At 37.9% G+C, this 20519-nt stretch overlaps 1 protein-coding gene across 1 annotated transcript; it reads right to left on the bottom strand.

The window, feature by feature from the left end:
• Positions 1–1471: 1471 nt before the first annotated feature.
• Positions 1472–19174, bottom strand: LOC104459941 (disintegrin and metalloproteinase domain-containing protein 9-like). Its single transcript, XM_010083416.1, has 22 exons — positions 19105–19174; positions 17409–17545; positions 16487–16606; positions 15273–15349; positions 14545–14623; positions 13522–13598; positions 12016–12235; positions 11289–11360; positions 10424–10596; positions 9250–9334; positions 8572–8693; positions 7525–7696; positions 6387–6476; positions 5662–5857; positions 5439–5544; positions 5049–5223; positions 4539–4619; positions 3828–3933; positions 2895–3027; positions 2439–2502; positions 1897–1949; positions 1472–1550 (listed from the first exon to the last, which is right to left on the bottom strand). Exons 1-22 carry the CDS (start codon positions 19172–19174, stop codon positions 1472–1474), a joined length of 2487 nt encoding a protein of 828 aa, XP_010081718.1.
• Between the last annotated feature and the right edge of the window lie 1345 nt (positions 19175–20519).

Below are 20519 nucleotides of genomic sequence, written 5' to 3'. Positions count from 1 at the left end.
GCCCCCTGCCGGGCAGGGCGCGGCGCTGCCGGCAGTGTGTGGAGAGCGGCGTGTGCGTGAGGGGAGCAGTGTGAGGCGATTTTATTTTTATGATAAATTCATTTTGGGGAACCCAGAAGCGCCAGAAGGGAGCCCGAGCGTGCCCCGCAGCGGTTTTCGTTAGGACCATAAAGTCAAGCCAGGACCCAGTACGCCGGCAGGGATGAGTTCTGTTAGGTTGTATTACTGCAGTATGCTTGTTAATAAGGGCTAAATGGCAGGAATATTTAATTGGTAATAACAATTTAATATTCTAAGGAATTAAGAACACATTTTTGGAAGACATTCCTTGGCAATGCAGGTTTTTGCCTGGGATCTTCTGTCCAGCTCTTCTCTGAAATGACCACCTCAGGGATTAGAACTATCTTGGAGAGGTGATTCCGTTAGGTATTCACTCTTTTTGCTCGTTCACAAAGTTTACGTGGGAACGCGGTCAGTGTGTGATGTGCTCTCCGAGGCGCACAGTGATCGGTCTCCACCGTTGTGGTCTTGCCAGTGAGTTTCTCTCTGTACAGCAGCTTCTTTTCCTTTCATTCCCGTTTGGACAAACCTTCATACAATTCCTTTTAAATTGTTACCACTTCCTAATTGTCCCATTTAGAGTGACAAAAATAATCTGTTGCTTTTGTAGTGGAACAAGTTTACAGCAAAAGCCTCAAGCTGTAAAAACCAGTGAACGCTAAAGCACTGTAAAGCTGTATAGTGTGTGTCCTGATATACCACATTTTCTGTAACAACGGAGGTGGCTTGTTTCTTTTGGACTCCGACACATTATCTACAGAGTTTCTTTCCATTGCTGGTGTCCCTGTATGAGGTTACTTTTATAAACTACTTGAACTGTAAAGTGACACAGCTAGTAGGTGATGAGAGGTGGGATCTGGATCCTGGCTTTGATGGGGCTGCACCGAAGAAAAGGCTCAGAGCTGTGCCCAGGAACTGTCATGCCAGCCTGGCGTATGAGTACAGTTGTGTTCCACTGGCAGCGGCGAGGTCCCAGGCACTGCCAAGAGGACAGTCCAGGTGGCAGACAGACTGCAGACTTCCCAGGAGGTCAATCTATGTTCTCATTTTCACAGCAGCATATGACTAGAGATGAATAAATTATGTCTGTAAATAACTGAATTAAGTTCTCTTTGGCTACACTTCAGAAGAGTCCTGTTCTCTGATGCTGTTATAGGTTTACTCTAAGAAGTGTTGAACTTCAGGCTTCTGATTTAAAAAAAAAAACAAAAAAACGAGGTGAGGTAGAAGAGGCACAAATAGAGCCAGCAGCAATTAGCAAAATGATGGGATGTTACAAAATCTGTGTTCAGTGCCTCCTAGCATCAAGTCTTTTCCAGAAGTACATGCTTTCAGAAGGCGTTTTGGCTGCACAGACCAATTTTCAGACCAATTACTTGTCAGAATTGGTTGAGGGTTCCCAAGACACTTTTCAGACAGCTGGTCTAGGTGGGACTGCAGGTCGTTGAGGTCCTGAAGGAACTGCTGGAAACGGGGTTTGTACGGGCTGCCTGAAGTGTGGAAAACACATTGTGTGGAGTATTTCATGACTTGAGACAACTGGTATTTCTAAACTGGATCTTCACCATTTTTAAGCAGTTGCTAGCATTTATACATAATATTTCACTCTCTCTGCTCCTCCCTCTCCCTCGTAGCATTTACACGTTCAATTTTGCTGTTCTCTGCACAGGCAGTAAAACAGCATTTCTCTTTCAAACATTTAATCTATTTTATCTCATATGATAAAATGCATGAAAAATCCTAAGCGGGTCGTGAGACATTAGGAACTTAACTTGCAATGATACAGCACTGTAAATGTAGCAAACATAAGTAAAGAAGGTTTTAAATGCTACAAACCTTGGACCAGGAAAATGTGATATGGTAAAAAAATCAGGACTTGATGTGGCAGGCTGGAAAAGACATTGCAGAAAATCAAGTTAACAAAACCAACAGGTTTCAAAGTGTGGCAAATTATTTAATATTAAGTTAGTGGTATTTTAGAACTAATTTTCATTTCCTGTGGTATTCTTCATATTCTCTGGCAACATTTTGTTTTGATAATTTGTATTTTGTTTTATCAGGACTAGATCCACTGCCTGGCTAAGCAGCTTCTCTGGTATTTGGCTGCAGAATTCAGAGTTCCATCTTTGGCTGCTCTGCTAAGCAGCAGCCTGTTCCATCCCATACTACTCACAGCCTGTGTTGACAGGGCAGGCAGTAGAGCTCAAACTTACACAAAGAGAAATCCAGTCTAGCGCTTTATAAATTATTTTAAATACTTGGAAATTCAGAAGGTTTCAATGTATAAAAAAGCCACAAAATCCTCTGTAACTATATTAAAAACACTGGATAATTTGGATTATTCAACATGAAATAATGCAAGTATGCATCTGTCTTACCTGATTATTTGTTGTGTCATGACTTGGTCTGTTATTTTGCTTTGGTTGCTGCACATTGTTATTCCTGAAATAAAAACCACGTCATCAGGCAAATCCCTGTTTGGTTTACATGCCTTCAGGAATGCGGTGGTTTTTAAGGGACTAGGCTACAGCTCGGAGATCTGGATTCTGTTTCTTACTCCACCCCTTTCTGGCAAATAATTTCAGTGTGCTATGCCCCTGTGTCTGTGCAATACAATTATCAATAACAATCAGGAAAGTGCAATGGATTTGGGGAAAAAATGCGTGAGAACTGGCATCTGTACTGGCTGTTAAACTACCTACTACTACTAGGGAAGTCTTTTCTTTTAGGAAATATGTAATTCTTTGTATAGATAAAGCATCTAATGGGCTTGCTAAATTAATCTGGAACATGCTCTCAGGTGTTGAAATACGCATTTGTAGTAAATAAAATACCTGTGTTGTCTTCTGCTTTTCCTGCAAAATTTTCTTTTTATTGCATCACGCTTAATTACTGCTAATACAGTAACAATTACTATTGGCAACACAAGGAAGAAAAAAATAAGCAGGCCATCCCGAAGTGATGTATCTAGAGAAAAAGAATTGAAATAATGTAAGATAGTGATCTTGTTTAACCTCATATTAAACCTCTTTTTTTTCTGCTTAAAACACCTTTCTGTTGTAAAAACTACAGTCTTCAAATTATTATAGGTCAAACCTAGTAACTCTAATGAAATGTATAAAATGCTATGATCAGAAAAGTAGGATTTGGCCTTACATTATCACAAATTCTTCTTTCTGCCTTGCCTATCCCATGTTGTACAACTTACAAATTTTTTCCCTTTCCATATATTTTTTCAAGAATTGTAAAGCAGACAAATTAATTTTGTATTTGCCTACCCACAACGGATCTGCATGTCTTCTCTGTCTTCTGAAGCTATTAATAAATACTACATTATTTCCCTTTCCCAAAATATGAATTTAGCACCCCCTTAACTCCTCTCATTTCTGTGAGACCTTTTTCCTTATATAAAGGCTTCTTGGTTCATTCTCAAGGTATAGTCTTCCTCTGTTACATCCATTTTACCAGAACTCTGTTTTAAATACCTAAGCAAATATCTAACTATTTTTAAAATGTAATACTAATCTAATCAACTAATGTATCATTTTTTATCTCAGACAAAGTAGAGGTCAAATTCTCCCTTGGACCAACTTCCTTGATGTCTGCAAACATACACATCAGATAATAATGTTTGTTCTTCAAGTCAGTCCATGATTAAGTGTCCCATGCAGTAGAAAAAAACAGTTGAAAAGAGACTGAAAAAAACTCCCTGTTATTAGTAGATTATTTTATCAGACACTGGATGAAGGCCAGTTTCACTGTCCTACCTATGTGAGCTGGCCCACTGTCGACACTGCCGCCGTAGCCTGGCTGGTTACAGAAGGGAGGTGCCCATCCAGAATTGCAGTGGCAGTTCCCGTTGTTGTTACACACCTACAGTCAACACGACAGGGATCAGTCACACGAGCAACGCCTTTCTGGAAGCGGCCACTTTCAACCTCCAGTGTATATTTGGAGTTACACACTAAGAATTGTGTATGGAAACAAGAAGCATTGTATACTATTGCACAGAAATACATGAATAAGCTTTCCCCCTCCATAATATCCCAAAACACTGATACTGATATCAGAAGTTAATCCTCTGTAGAAGTTAACCTTTGTTTTGTTATTTGCCTGCAATAGATTACAGTCCAAAGAGCTTCTCAGTTTTACAACCTTTGGAATCCATTTCAGTTTTTCGTAGAGAAAGATATAAACCAGGAATCACTAGACTGTCCTCCTTAGAGGAATATTTTCCTTTTACAACTTGACAACTCAGTAATATTAGCAAATTCCCTAGGGAAATTCAGAAGAAATGTCTTTCAGTGTTAGTGCTAGGAGGTTTACATGGCAAATGAATTACAGATAAAACAAGTGGACAAGTTTTGCTACAGATCAGGAAAAAACAAAGCCATCTGCGTGGTTACTGATTTTATGCAGGGATTTTGCACCTATCTCTGTCTTCTAGAAACAGGGCATGAAAACACTTGTCTACTCACCCCGTTGTCATTGCACTTCTGCTTTACATCACAGCTGTAGCCCAGGTGACTTGCATTAACACATTCAAAATCTACACAGGCCTGGAAAAGTAATTAGTGTCTTTCAAACACAAAACTTCAAAAAATCTCTTCCTAAATAAATACACATAAATGTATATGTTTACAAGTCTACAGCTTTTGCTTAAATGTCAAGAAAAAGGGCTGATAGAGCATTCAGTACTTCAACATTTTATAGCTGTATTTGTCTCAGGTTTTCCTAAGTCTGTGGATGCATTTTGATGGAGTAGTTGGAATAACTGATCATGTAGTTCACTATTTCGTAGCGTCCCAGTTTTTGAAGAGCTAATTAGTTGTTTGTATGTGTATATCTTAAAAATTAGATTTTTTATTATATTGTGTGTCCTGGTTTCAGACATACAAATAAATAAGAGAGCTCTGTAATGCTTTTGAAAGTTACAAATTTTCCAATTGGTTGAATATATTCTGTAATGCTGCTGTGATTGATCTTGCCTTATTTTCTCCACAGGCTGTTCCTTCGTGAACTTGAGCAGGATCAGGGACGTCTGATCCCAGGTCGAAGTCAGATGACCAGCATAAAACCCCAGAGGCGTTATTGACGACACTCCAAGCAGGAAGATTTTGAAGACTGACAGATGTGCACTGGAGCTTGCCACACAGACTATGCCTGAATTGAACAAGTGACACTCAGAGACAAGGTGAACAGAAAAAAGACAAGTATCACTGCAGATACTCCAGTTATTGGATTGACTAGTGATCACTAGTCAAACTTTTAGCTTGCGTTTCAAGGAAATATTTTCAATCTCATGCTCTAAGAGTCTGTAACAATATATTTTTTACATTGAAGATTTTAGGGTTAGCTTTTATTTGCTGGCGACTTACTGAACAGGACATTTCTTGTACACTCCACCTTTCATTCCACAGTTTCCAAACCTATCTCCTTTAATATTTGCTTTTTCAAAGCATACATCAGGTGCTTTTCGTGCTCCTGTACAAAAAATAGTGAATCTTAGTAAGCTACTACACTGTCTTAAAAATATGAGAAAGAAAAAGGAAAATGGGAAATGGCTGTTAGGAGACTTTTTACATTAAATTATAAACATACCTTTTCCATATATAGATTCACATTGTGAATCAAAACTCTGGCATACTCCATAGTAACAATATGCCTTCATGTTGTCGCATGGGTAACCGTTCATGATATAAACGTCATCTGGACAGTAGGCATTGCTTCCGCTGCAGTATTCAGGTAGATCACAGACATCCGTTTTCGATCTGCACTCCGTTCCTGCCACTTTAAACTAGAACCAGAGAGGAATGCCACCCTACTTTTATTTTTGCAACAGCGGAAGTTCCAACATGAAACAATGACAACTGGGAACCTTTTGTGATTTTAAGGAAGACAAAATAGTTTTTCAGATCAATATCTAAGGAATAACTGCCCTCAGTTTCCTATGGTGTAGCTATAAAGTTTATGAGCTGAGCCTGCAGAGGACTAGGGTAGGTCGTACAAATGTGTACACGAGTACAAATTAAAAAGCCTGCAACTGTCATAGACTGTGGAGAAGCTTGGTGTTGCATTATGGAGATCACTAATACCAAGTCCCGTGATTGCTCCTACCTCCTACAAGGGATGACACAGAGATGACATTCCATTTCTAAGCTACTGGCCAGGAGTCATTAGATACAAATACTCTGGTTACGTGCTCTCTGCTGGTGAATGTAGCTTGATAATGTGAAAATACGTCAAGCGATATGATGGTAGCTCTTTTCAAACATTAAAAAATACTAGTAAAGAGTATCAATTTAGCTTAATAAGACATAGCCTACCTTGCAATTTTTGCAGCACAGTCCCTGAGCGCATTGTGATCCAGGTGTGAGTTTGCAGGTTGCAGCATCACAACAAGGGTTAGTACATTCCTGAAGAACAGCCATGGACAAGGGGACACAATGTTTTTACCTTGCTATGGAGCTAGGAAAGTACATCATCAAACCAAGCACATGGACAAACCAAACATTAAATATACCATCTCTTGCATGTTCAGAGGTTGACAGCCTTCTGCTCAAACAGAAACCAGCATAGAGTTTGGCTGTGTTTTTTTACTACCAGTCATCAGAAAAACATCTGTTTTGATGTGTTGTGGCACAGGGGTATAGGATAGGTTTACACTTTAAATGGACACTAAAAGAAGCAGAATGCTTTCATTTTTAAATAACACTTCTTTCAACCCCTATCCCCATCTTATTTTTTCCACTACACCAGCAGTTTGATGTAGAGAAATGTTGGTATTTTTTCGTGACCGAGAAGAAGGCCTAGAGAATGGAACCACGGTTTGCCTTTTGATTTACTGTCCTCTTTTTTGAGACACTTATTTTCTAAAGAACGAGCCAATACATGCTGTTCTTTGAGGGACATTCTGGCAATGCAAATATGAGCAACAAAAAATAATTTTGTTGTCGGCTAAGCTTAAGAGTTACAGTTAGGAAACCTGTAAATGCTCTATAGATGAGTAGACTCTTCTATGCAACAGAAATATCTGTGTTGCTAAAACCAATGCAAAAACCAAAGGTGTTTCCACATATTCTGCACTGAAATGCATTTCTTTCTTAAGCATTGGCTCAAAGTTCTGTGAAGTCCAGTAGCCCTTAACGGAGTTCATATCAAAATCAAAGTATGATTTTAGGCTTTTTCTAAAATTTATCTTCATATTGCTTGCAAAAATGTAAATTTACAAGGACAACTCCTCAGATGTCAATGCAAACCAGGTATACCAAAAGGCCAGTATTATACAACACATAATATGTCATATCATAGAATCATAGAATGGCCTGGGTTGAAAAGGACCTTAAATATAATCTAGTTTCAACCCCTCTGCTGTGGGCAGGGTTGCCAACCACTCGAGCAGGCTGCCCAGGGCCTGGGCATATATCGTATACAAGAAGTATCCAGTTGAATTTTATTCATTACCTCCGGTTTGCCACAGTCGCATTCTTCATTGTTATCGACCACATTATTACCACAGACAGGTTCTTTGTAAACATTACTCGTTTGGGGAGGATTTCTAAGGCAGTTTCCTCCTCCATTTAGAATAAGGTTCTCAAAATCATCAGCACTGCAGGTGCTGAAATTCCTGGATCCACTGGAAAGCATAATATTATTTTTTTTATTATAAATATTTTGCTTACAGGAAGAAATACAACCCAAGCCCTTAAAATATTGTCAATCTATAATACATATTGTGTTTCATAACATTAGGAGATCATGAGAGACTTCATTTTTACTTTATTTTGCATTAGAGTATAGTACAAGATGTTAATACTATGTATAACATAAATGCCAGTACTTTCAGAAGCCAGAGACCATCAGATTATCCATTCTGGTGTCCTTATATAAAACAGGCCTTAGAAATTCCTTGTGTGTACTGAGTCTAAAAATACTTGATTAAAAAATACTTTCCAGAAAGACATTCACCTTAACTTGGAGTCCCTAAGAACTCAGGAACTTCTTATAGTAGTTTTGTCTGGTGTTCAATTACCCTGATTTATTAATACAAATGTGGATAGATAAAATAATGTCTTTTGCTCTTAAGGGGAAGCCAAAGCACAAATGAACTGAAAGAAACATAGCCCAAGACGTTTTGTTTAAATTAACTGGTAAGAGGATCTGTGTGAACAATGCATGTTTGCACAACCACAGTGAATGTATATAAAGTATTCTCAGCAGGTTAAAAAAAGCAGCAACACACTACTGTTAAAAAAAAAAATTAAGAAAATCCAAAAAACTTTTTAGGAATGCTACAAATAAAGAATGACTGTATTGGAAAACAGATAACATTTCCAATAAATTAAAATGACATTAAAACCTAAGTCAGTGAATTCACTTCTGTGATTAAACGTTTCAAACAACTCCCCATTCACAAAAGTTCTTCAAGATTCATTGGAGTTTCACAGTGTATAAGGCATAGTCACCGCAGATAAATAACAATTATTAAAATAAAATAACTGGAAATCTTACTTATCTGTGCTGTGCATAATATAGGACGCAGGACACCTTTTATCGTCATGTTTCATTCCGAGATTATGCCCCAATTCATGTGCAACTACAGTAGCGTGACGTAACATATTGTTATGATTCAACTAATAAAGAGAATCAGTGTTAAAAAAATTTGTGAAACTAAAGAAAATACTGTTGTTTCTACCTACTGATTTATTCAAGCCACAAAGCTCTCAGAGACTATGAGACAGAATACTAAATTGTATTGCAAAGTGAAATCAGCAAGAATTTGTCACTGCTTATTTAGATAATTTGTCACTGTTTACTTTCAGGTAGGTTTTTTTTCCATTAGGATCATATTCTGAATAATAACACATTTAATCAGTCATGACACTGATTTCACTGGAGCCTTCAATGACAAATGTACTGTTAAAGAACAGAATCTGCTTCTCAGATTATCCACAATGTCATGGCATCCATACAGGTGGTCAACAAAGTGTACTTTATTTCTTAGGATCTTCTGGAAGGTACCTCTGTGGCAGCAACGTCTGGCAATAGCAATGTCTCTGAGTTTTTTAGATGCACAGAGGAAAGCCTTCAAATTTTCAGGTACCTCTTTGTCCCACTAGCAGCATATCTATGACAGCTTAGCAGCTCCTGTGCTAATTTCTTCCATTAACCACAACATTATGTACTTACAGTGCTGATTGACCCTCCTTGGAGTTGTGAGCAGATGGTACCCACAAAAGCCATTCCAATGGAGGCACCGTAAGAGCTTCTCCCTCTGCAACAAAAGCAGTTTTAAGGTGGTGTTGAAAGAGAGGCTGAAAGTTCATGATTTCTACTAAAAGACACTGGTGAGTTTGAAACAAATATTGCAGGTCAAAATTCGGTCTTCTTGATGTCAAGTATAAATTTATCACCATATCAGCACTTCACTGTAATTAATAATGAATATCTGAACAATATAGCTTGAAAATAATGATAAATCACCTAAGCCTGCTGTATCAGTGCTTCTGAGTTCACAGAATCACAGAATGGTTGAGGCTGGAAGGGACCTCAGGAGGTCATCTGGTCCAAGCCCTCTGCTCAAGCAGAGCTACCTAGAGCCACCTAGAGTTGATTTTTATGGTGCAAAAGCCTTGGGTTTTGGTACGAAAACATAATTTGAGGGCACAAAACCCAATTTCAGGATTCAAAGCGTCAATTTAATTCCCAAAGTCCTATTTTTAGGGCCGTAAGCCCCATTTTGAAGGCCCAAACCCTCCTTTTAAGGGTCCCAACTCTCATTTAGAGGGTCTGCAAAGCCTTCATTAGAGTGCTGAAAGCCATATTCAGGACCAAGGCTTCATTTTGGGAGGCCATAGAGGAACCACCTCATATCAATGTTAATAGTTAAAGGGAGGGTGTCAATAGGATGGGGCCAGACTATTTTCAGTGGTGCCCAGCAACAGGACAAGAGGCAACAGGCATAAACTGAAATACAGGAAGTTCCCTCTGAATATGAGGAAAAACTGCTTTACTGTGAGGGTGACAGAGCATTGGAATGGGTTGCCCTGAGAAGTTGTGGTGTCTCCTTCTCTGGATATATTTAAAACCTGCCTGGACATGAACCTGTGCAATGTGCTCTAGATGGCCTTGCTGGAGTAGGAGGGTTGGACTGGATGGTCTCCAGAGGTCCCTTCCAACCATTCTGTGATTCTGTGAATTATAATGAATTAATTATTGTTTCTTGTCATTTTTCCAGGTTAAAGCAGTTTGGAAGGTGAGTGAATGTTACTCCAGTTATATTTTCATTCATATATAAACCCCAGATCATATACATTAACAACACTGGCAGTGTAGCTAGTTTTTGCACCAAATGAACACTTACATTATGAGATGGCTAACATCATTTCTTGATCGTTTAAGAAGATCTTTCTGTCTCCAAGAAACAAATCTATTCAGCACATCTCCAGCTGAACCATCCATTACAGATATGTGGTTTGTGTCTGTCCAGATCTCTAATCCAACCAAAACAATCTGGATGTTTAATGCTTTATACATCTGAAAAAAAATCATGATAATTACTGTCCATCAGTCTGTTTCAATTGAATTATAAAAGATTACATCACTACTACTGAGTAAACAATGAGCTGAACATAGTGACTGAGACATAACTTTAGTTTCTTTGACACTAAATATATTTATATTTATAAACTAGAATAGAAAATATTTATAAATTATAAATGAAATATAGAATATTTGTAATATAGAACTGAATAAGGAAAGAATACATGACTGAATGCAGTCTACTTCATGAAGGTACCTAAACATATTTTTCAGTTGGAGAAGTTGGAAAGACCATGTTAATTTATTTCCTTAGCCAATTGTCTTGAGAAGAAACTAGGAACAGATGATCAGAGAGCTTATGGAGTTGCTCACAGTGCTGACAGTTTGATTAATAAAAAACCACAAACATGAGAAATACTCTTCCTGGAAACCTAAAACATACTGGAGACATCACACTCCTGGAGCAGTCAAAGTCTGGGAGCATGCAGAAGTGGTTGAAAAACCATCTTGCATCTCTCCCCCTGCTTGCACCTCTACAAGACTCGTGTATAGATTCATGATGTGCCTTAAATGTGTTACAGATCACCGTATAGCTTCCAAATACAGTTCCAGAACTGCATTAGCTGTTCTTTTGAAAACTATGATAAAGTGAATACTGCTGAATCTAGTCAGCTTATCTGACCTACCCCATCAACATAATTAATCAGCTCAACTGTTTCCTTTTGCACCGCAGCAGGATCAGAGTTCTTCATCAAAAACTGGAAAATACCATATGAGAATGTCAGAGGAAAAATTTAATGAATTAATAAAATGTATTTAGCATTGGATTAAATCATTACCCTGTTGTTATCCACAACCACAAATAATTCCACATAGCTTTTCTGTGGCAGGACAGCTCGCTTCTTCTGCAAATCAGAAAGCACACAAAGTTAACATAATGAGTTTGAGGTTTTTTACTAATGTTTCTCATTATTTTAATTTCATGTATTTATAAAGCAATGATGCATTTTTTAACGTGGCCTAAAAAGTCAATTTGCCTTTGATTTCCACATAAATATCTGTATGTCAGTAATTCACATCCGGTTAGACACTGGGATGCACAAGCTGAATGGCAGCCTCATGCCTTTCATGTCATACCCCTGACTGTCTTGGGTAGAGCTCTGCTCTTCTGCTAAAGGATTGCTTCAAGCTGCGTTAAATTCCCATTGTGCTGTTCTTCTGTTTCAGGATTTCCTCAGCAGTACTCCCACCTGCGTGGGGTCCATGAAAATAAAGGCAACAAACCTCCCAGGCCAAACCCACCTGCAACCATACCATGCCAAAGCAAGAGCTCAGGAGACTTTTGTCTGTTGGAAGAGGCTGAGGAGATAGCTTGGACTGCAGCTCTCAAGAGAGAAACAGAAAGGTATTTACCCTCAAAAGCTTTTCCCTGCTAGAGGTACTGTTTGATAAAAACACGTAGTTCACAGACTGCTTCACAAATGTCTTCTCGTGATGAAGGCTGCCATTCAGCACACTGCAGTGGAAGGGGATTTCCTGCAGATCTTCTAACTGGTAAAACACGTGTTCAAATGTGCTGGATGTGTTGAGTGGCTCCATTCCATACCATTTGCCACCAATGTAGAGAACTCCTCTAATAATCATAAAAGAATGAAAAATTATTCCACAGTTTTTCCCTCATGGTTGTGGCTAGGTGAGTAAATGACAACTTAATACCTTAAAGACTGTAATTGTTCATACCACTATGTTGGAATAAATTATTATCTTAATTTATGTTAGTGTAGGAGGTAAGTTCAAATGCCCAACAGGATCTCAAAAGACAAAACAGAATTTATTTGAAATACTCAATCATACACAAGCGTAGGCTCCTTGAATCAGTTAGTAGGAAAGCCAATTTGTTACTAAATGAGTCTGGGTGTGGGTACAGAGCTGATGCAAAGGGTGTCTTTCAGCCGTATCTCTAGTCTCACTCCTAGCCCCATGCAGCTGAAGTAATCTAACATTTTAGAAAAAGATATCTTCTAAGACAGAGAGGCTAAAAGCAATCACCAGGGTGTTTATGAGGGCAACAGCAGTATTGCACTGCTGAGTGCAGCTAAGTATAAATACTTTGCATTTGTCCATGGCTCAGAAACACCTGGTATGTGTCCATTTGCTGTACCAGAATCTTCTAGAAGCTATTATCTTGTTCTCCAGAATCTCCAAACTATATTTATAAAAAGAATTTTCTAGTTAATCCCTCCTGAAATAAAAGTCTCAAAAATGTGAGTTCAAGGTAACCAAAGGATTTGAGTCTGCTTAAGTTTTCAGAACAGCCAAAATGAAATCTGTGTTCTGCTTAGTGAGATCCAGTGTTACCTGAAATACCAGTATGTTGATCAATTTATTCTTAATTTAACGGAATGCCAGGAACTGTCATTATTCATTGTGAGTGGCATCTCACTGTGATATGATACATGAAAGATAAGAGGGTGAACTTTATACCATTTGCCTCTTTCTGCTTGTAAAAAGAACATTGACCTGGATAAGAACTGACAGAATTGTTCTCAGGAGTGCGTTAAGTTTAGCAAAAGCTTCATCAGCATTTCTTCTACAAAGCTCCTCTGGTCAAGACATTCACATCAAGTAATAGAGGCCCCAGTTCATGCCCATGTTCTGCCTATATTTGGATTATGTTCTCTCTCATGTTATCTTTTTCTGTGAAGGAATTTTGGAAAAGGGGAAAAAAGGGGCAGTTGAAGGAAGCTATAAAACTTATAGAGAGTTTCAGCTTCATCAAAAGGCTAAATTTAAAACAAATTTGCAAAATAGGATGGTGTTTTCTCTCCAGCTGCATGATGAATAGCAAACTAGTTTTTCACTGGTTTGCTTTGGTATTGCAAAATTAATTATCCAGAAGTAAAAAGCAAGAGGTAATACCTAAGGCCATCGCATGCGCTAACAGCAAGCATTGAGTCAGCAACTCCTTCAGCAGTGCCATGATAATAACAGTGTGTCTGAAAATGCAAGAAAACAACATAATTAATGACAAAATAAGGTTGTTGCCCTCAATTACAGATTTATTTTCTAACCAGCCTTTTCATTTGCATGACAATTAAGCCTGGCTGTTACAAATTTACAAGTTCTAAAAGTAATCCCTGCCTTCTTGGAGTAAAATGTTGCTGGACATGAGTAACTACAACAGCATTTGCTCCCTTGGTTCTAGAAAACAACCAGCTTTTTAGTTTATCACCATCTTTCAGCAAAATCTTTTCATCTGCATTGCTCATCCTGTTCTTAAGGAGACTCCTCTCAACGGCTGAACTCTCTCCCATCCACAAAGCACCCAATTAAGTCTCACTGAGCTCACATGTATTTGAAAGTTGAAATTAAATCCAAAAGTATTAGTAAGGCTTGTTTGATTCAGGACCTCAAAACTACAGAGCTTTGATGCTGCCATTGTACCTTTAATTGCATACTTTGCAAAGGCGACCTAATCAGGTAGCTCAAATTCGGTCTTGGCATCATCTCCTGGCATCTCCTTTCACACCCTGAAGAGGGATGCTGTATCACCATAAACAGTCTGCTCCCTCATAAGACATAGAACCTTATGTTTTGTATCAGTTAACTGTTAAACAGAAATGCTACAAATGTGAAAATTCACAAAAGCCTCTTTCCCAGCAAATTTATTCTTCTTCTGTAGATATCTTATGCGCATCACTTGCATTTCCCCTCCACTAGCAAGTATATAATCAGTTTTCACTGTCCTATGATAGTGATATGAAGACATTCAGAATTAATAGTTGTGCATTCATTTTTGCTTCGGAAATATATTTAGATGCATACACATCCTTGTCATCCCCAGTTCTATTAAATCGTTAGTATGGCTTCAATTCATAAAGCTTGGCTTCCCTGGTTTGAGGAAAGTCTTACACAAAAGGGGAATTTTATTATGTACAATACCTTGTTTTCTGATTGTGTTGCCTCCAGTTTGCCATTTTCCCCATATGTATATAGCATAAAGTCTTCGCTAACAAGCTGTCTGGAAACAAAAATATTAACTACTGCTCTTTTAACAGTCTAGAAAGCAAGAAATAAATCAAGAATCTAATATTAAAGTTCTACATTCTGTTAGCAGCACACTCATGCTAAATTCTTGTTCAAATCCACAGACATGAAACAAAATCCCTCAAAAATTAGATGGATTATATAGAGAATGAGTTATTTTAAAATATTTTAACTAAAATATCCATAGAGTAGAATCTGAACAGAGTCTATCAGGGCCTGGACAGGCTCAGGAATGAGGAACAACAGTAACAGACAAATTTCTTCACATACATCACCACTAACAACCCTCCCCTCCCTGCTAATAAAGAATTAATTTTGAACGGAATTCTGTTTTTCCAGGAAGTTTTTCTGACGTCTACTATCTTGTGCTGCTAATAAAAAAAAAATAATCAAAATAAATTTCCACACAACTAGAAAAAATACTATTACCTTCTATTTGCAAGCTAGTACCATAACAGAGACCCTATTTAACGGAGTCATTTTGTAATTACTACAACCTGACATTTAAATGGTTTCTTCTGATTTTTTTCAGGATAAAAATACTTCTCTGTATTTTTATACTCTGCATGCTATATGCAACCAAATCCCAAGATGGAATTGTTTCTTAGAACACTATCACATACTTATTTTTTTTTAGTTTTAGGAGGTATGTTCCATTTCTGGTTTTAATTGAGTAAGAAAGATTGTCTTCTGAATGCTCCTGGAAACAGAACAAAAGATATCACTTAATTAGGTGATTTTCTACTTGGTCGTGTCAGTTCGATGTTTTCTTTGACAAGAGAAGTCCAACTCCTACATATGTTATTTCTTAAGTATATACCAGATTTACAAAGCACACATTCCTAAGCCTCCTGCCTTTCAAAGTCTCAGCAGCATGGTCTACATTCTTTCCTATGGAAAGTTTAAATTCTACTAAGCTATAAACTTTCATGTAGAAGACAGAGTAAAAAAGTACATGAACCACACAAGAAATTAAATATGTCTCTCATTAGAGATTTGTAGAAAATGTAAAGTCTACAGAAAAATTAAAATGTAAAATTTGTGGTAGTAAAAGAACAAAACAGGAGTGTTAGTAAAGCTAAACCTAGACTACCACGGGAACAGATGATCCTCAGATGCTAGTGGAGAGGAAGCAGATAGAGCTTGGATGAAGGAGGCCAGACGGGGTTCCCCAAGAAGGGCACAGCCCATGTATGCACTCTTTGCCCAACTGTTTGCCATCATGTTTCGTGACACCCCTTATGTAAATCACCGGCAGCCGGATGAACAGCTCACAGATTCTTCCTTCCTTAATTGGTTTGCGCAAAGGTGACTAATGGTATTTCATTAGCAATTACTTCAGTAATTGACCTCAATATCTGACACAAAGGTCAGTTACCTCAGAACTGAAGAATTAAGGCTCACATCTTGTAACTCATTCCTATAACCTGTGTGACTCTGTGGGACCATTTGTACCCAGTGAGCATCAGCCCTTTAGGTGCTACGTGGTTGAAATCCTCTGATTATCCAAAGGTCAGGTACAACGAGCAAAAGAACATATATATCATGGACATTAGTTCTAGTTCAACATCTGATCTGACTTGGAGGAAATGGAAATATTCTTTCCACTTATGTTTTACAACAGGACCAGAAGTTTGAAAGGTGTTAACTTGGACTGAAATCACAGACCTTTGTGGGAAGAAATTTTCTCTAAACTAGTTGAAAACACTTAAAAATCTGAAGAGATAGTGCACATTTCTTCACAAAAATAATCTATATATACCATACATTGTGTGTGTAATATAGGACAGTATTGTGAAAAACAACAACATCAGAAGAAAATATCAGAATAACAAACCTCATGAAGAAATGGGTGATGTTTCTCTGTGCCTGTCAGACTTTGAGGAATAATTATTTCTAATGTAGAAAGTCTAGATGTTTGTTCAGAAGATACACCTAAAAATAAAGTTTGACATTTCTAATGAATCAGAAGGGATAAGTAATACATTATCCAGTGCAGGACGCAACTGCCCATGCTCTGTTTGGTCTATTCTGTCTCTGCCAGAGTTCATGGGTTATGCTGGGAAAGTCACAGAAATCAACATTTTAATGCGCGGCCAATATCCTCTTAATTTCTGACTAACTAAATTAAATATATGTGGCCTCATATATTTATTTTCAACATACAGATATATTGTTAACATGCAGAAATGCTGTTTTGACTATGTTCCAGGTTAATGACTACACTACCCCAAACACAATGGATGTAAAGTGCTAAAACCTGGAAATTAAAGCAAAAATTTTCTTAAACTGGGTGTCCAAAACTAGCTGTCAATCTTGGCTTTAATTCTTAGTCTGGGATAATAAAGTTTGGTCACTCCTTCATATAGACATTATTGAAACAACTACTGTTAGGAAATAATAATAATAAAAAAAAATCCTTCACCAATATGACAGTAATATCACAGAAAATCCCAAGAAGAATAACAATTTAAAAAAACCCACTCAAAGTGCATACTTTGATAGTGATGAAATAGTTTAGGAATGGTCAAACTGATTTAAAAAAAGGTAACTTCTGATAAAAGCTGGAGTCGTCTGGAGCACGCAAGATAAAATTACCAAATGACTTAAACACAGTCTTAATTCTCACATATTCTAACCTGTCTTGTTAACTTTGTAATTTTGTCTATCATTTTCTAAATATTTTTTCTTCCATGACCTATGCTTTTAACCTGATGTACCACAGAAAATTTATGCAGCTACCTTCCCTGTCCACCCACCTGTCCCCTCACTGTAATTTTTGAAGCAGCTGGCCAGTTAAAATCAACTGTGCAAGAAATGCTAACGTCTCGGGTAGAATTAAGTTTCTTCGGGCTTTGTGAAATCACCTTGTTGGTGCCAGGAAGACTGTGCTGATCTGTAAATCCACAGCAGAGCTCTCTAGGAGTGGCTGATGGATGTATAGTGCAATTATTTTGAATGGTGGATCCAGCTTTGCCAGGATGTTTCCAAACTTGCTAGACAGAGAATTGGACAATATTGTAACTCCAGGAGGATAAATTTAAATCCCTTTACTCCTGTTCCTTTCCCCATTGCCCTGAATGAGGAATACTTACAGTTGTCCTCTGGACAGAATTCTGCCACCTGCTGCATGTATAACCTTGGCTCACCACGCTGCCCCCTGACATTGCCTAAAGCTGCGTTTTGTTTGTCCAAGCGACAGTCAAACCTTTGCAAAAGGTTTCCAGCCTTTTACATTATATCAGAATTATCTCCAGAACATCATGCTAATGCAGGAAGCTAGGTAAGTCATCTGATGAGTATCTGGTTTCAGGTAAACAGTTTTACAAAGACAAAAACAATCTCCAGTGACTTTTTAAATAATTGGCTGAACTTGAATTCATCTTCTTTTGCTTTTTGCTCATCAGTCTGGTTTGAGTATTCACTTTGGTCAACAGAGACACAAACATTGCTTTTAAACAGGTTACTGAATTAACAATAATGTGGGTTTTAATAACAAAAGTGTTAATTGTTCTTTTATAATGAAACAAAGAGATGTCTTCTCATTTATAGTAGCACAAAGTCACCCTCAGCCTCCCATCTTTCTGTGAAAGGAATTCATAATTACAAAGAGGCCACAGAATCACCCATTCAAAGCAAGGAGGGTTCTTCAGTGTAATGATGATCTCTACCTATTAGATAACATCAGGATTTTTTAAAACTAGGTGTAGGTAGCATGTGTTTAATGTTAAAGACTGGCATTGAAATCAAAATGTGTAAATTGCTGTTAGCAAACAGGTCTCCAAAGAATATTGGCACTGAATATTTACTTCTGACTTTGCTCTTAATCTCCAGTACTTTTATTATCTAAATCACAATATCCATTCTGTTTCATGAGTTAAATGTATGTTGAACTAACAGTGGAAATGCAGTTCTAACAGTTTAAATTTTGACATGGGAAAGCAGGAAACCATCTTTAATGAAAGTCGTAAAAATATCCATTTCTAAGAAGTACTTCAGGTGTTACATCTAAATCTAAAATCTGAAGACAAATCATACACGGAAATGAGTTAATGAAGAACTAAAACAAAACTGTAGGCATTTCCCTCACATTACTGAAGAAGAAATCTTTTTCTATAGTCCTCACTGTTAATGAGAGTGACAGCAACTGCAATTGTCACAACAAGTGTCCTGTAGAGAAGATGATGTATTTACATACCTACTACATCCTAGAGGAAAAAAAAAAAAAAAAACAAACCACAAAGAGCCCAACTATAAAAAGCTTCAACCTGTAATCTTTTCCTGACACCTTTTTCTTGAACAAGATTTTCTCAATTAGCAGGTCAGCTAATAGCCCAATACTCGGGGAAGAGTAGTGACTCGACTTGAAAGGTGTGCATCATCACAATCAGGACTGGAGAGTACAAGAAGCCTTGGAGAAACTTTCAGAATACATAACAAAAACTGCAAGCTTACCTTTTGTCCAGAAGGGTTTTCCAGTTAAAGTTAGTCCAAAGGTGAACAAAAACAGGCTGTGTTTTAACATGCCTAAATTTCCTGGAGAAACTACTACAGATACACCATGTACCTGGCTCTTAGCTGCTCTATGCAGGAGAACTAGAAGAACGAGAACCGTCTGCTGCGAAGGTAAACAACAGAAAAAGCACTCTGATACTTCATCTCTGCTAAGGAAACGGGAAGTAAAATTTAATCCATTAGGCTTGCAAAAAAACTGGTTAGACAGCTTAATGCAAATAAAAAGCAGCACGTTCTTAAGTGCTGATTGGAGAAAGAGCACTAACCCATGCCAGGATCAAACTGGCTCATGCTACAGGACTTTGATACCACAGTCAGATCATATGAGAGTAGAAACATAAAATATTGCTACCAACAGGTGCAGTGTTTAGGATGTTTATACTAGCTATTGTCATCTCAGTAAAAAACTCTGGTATAAAACAATCTACTCATCGCAGTTTCAGCTTGTTCTTCATTTTCTATTTATGTATCTTTACTTTAAAATATCAAAAATACAATACATATGAACACACGGAAATCCCACGAACACACAGAAATCCCCAAAACAGGGATTTTACCCAGTCCCTTCTGTGTTAGAGATAATTCTTCTGACGAAAACTCTGTAATTTTGTGCAGCTCTTCACTCTTCCAGGATCAGAACAATCCCCCGAGGCATCATGCAACCACATTGTCACCAAAAGCAGAAAATAAATGTTTCTAAAACTGGATGAATTTGTAACGCATTTCACAAGTATCAAGCACATTGAGAAACTCAAAAAGGAGATTGAGACAACACGTTTTTCATGCTAAAACATGTACATTAATTTTAATTAATTCATTAATTTAAACAGAGCAAATCCATTTTACCAGTGCTAGTAAATCACATAAAACAGTGGCTTAAGCAAAAAAAAGCAGAGGTGCTGCCTGCATTTCTAATATTAGGTTCCACACAGCCTGTTGGAGTCCACCTTTGTATTTCCACAGATGAAACGAACGTTCCTCAGCCGAGCACCGAGCGAAGAACTCGATATCCGCGTTCCCTGGTCTGTGTCAGCACTGCGGCACCAGGAGCAGCCTTTCCCCACTCCAGAAGCTGGGTTCCTACTGAAAATTAAATGAACCCCATCTTTTATTTATAGTCTCTCTCCCATGTGGTTCACGGTGAGCATGCAACTATGAAGGGAGCCTTGCATCGCTCCACATTTTGCTGTTTTATCAAGTTCCGTAGCACTAACATGCTTTTAGGGCTTTTCCAGCTCTCTGACAGCTTTATTTTATCAGAAAAAGGACCAATATTGGCATTTGCACTGCGGGTGCTATCGCCAGCCACCCCTCCGCGTCAGCCCTCGGAGGCGGGTGGCTGAGGGGACTCCTTA

This window comes from Pterocles gutturalis, unplaced genomic scaffold (assembly GCF_000699245.1).
Source record: "Pterocles gutturalis isolate BGI_N339 unplaced genomic scaffold, ASM69924v1 scaffold41495, whole genome shotgun sequence".
Taxonomy (NCBI): Eukaryota; Metazoa; Chordata; class Aves; order Pterocliformes; family Pteroclidae; genus Pterocles; species Pterocles gutturalis.
This window is presented reverse-complemented; position numbering and strand designations above follow the sequence as displayed.

What these genes read in the sequence shown, in the direction of transcription:
- LOC104459941 (XM_010083416.1), bottom strand. Translation starts at nt 19,174, where the DNA reads ATGTTAAAACACAGCCTGTTTTTGTTCACCTTTGGACTAACTTTAACT. An exon ending in ATCACCCATTTCTTCATGAG is followed by an intron (nt 15,350 to 16,486) that starts GTTTGTTATTCT and finishes TTCTGTTTCCAG; the next exon opens with GAGCATTCAGAAGACAATCT. An exon ending in CAGTGGGCCAGCTCACATAG is followed by an intron (nt 3,028 to 3,827) that starts GTAGGACAGTGA and finishes CTTTTTCTCTAG; the next exon opens with ATACATCACTTCGGGATGGC.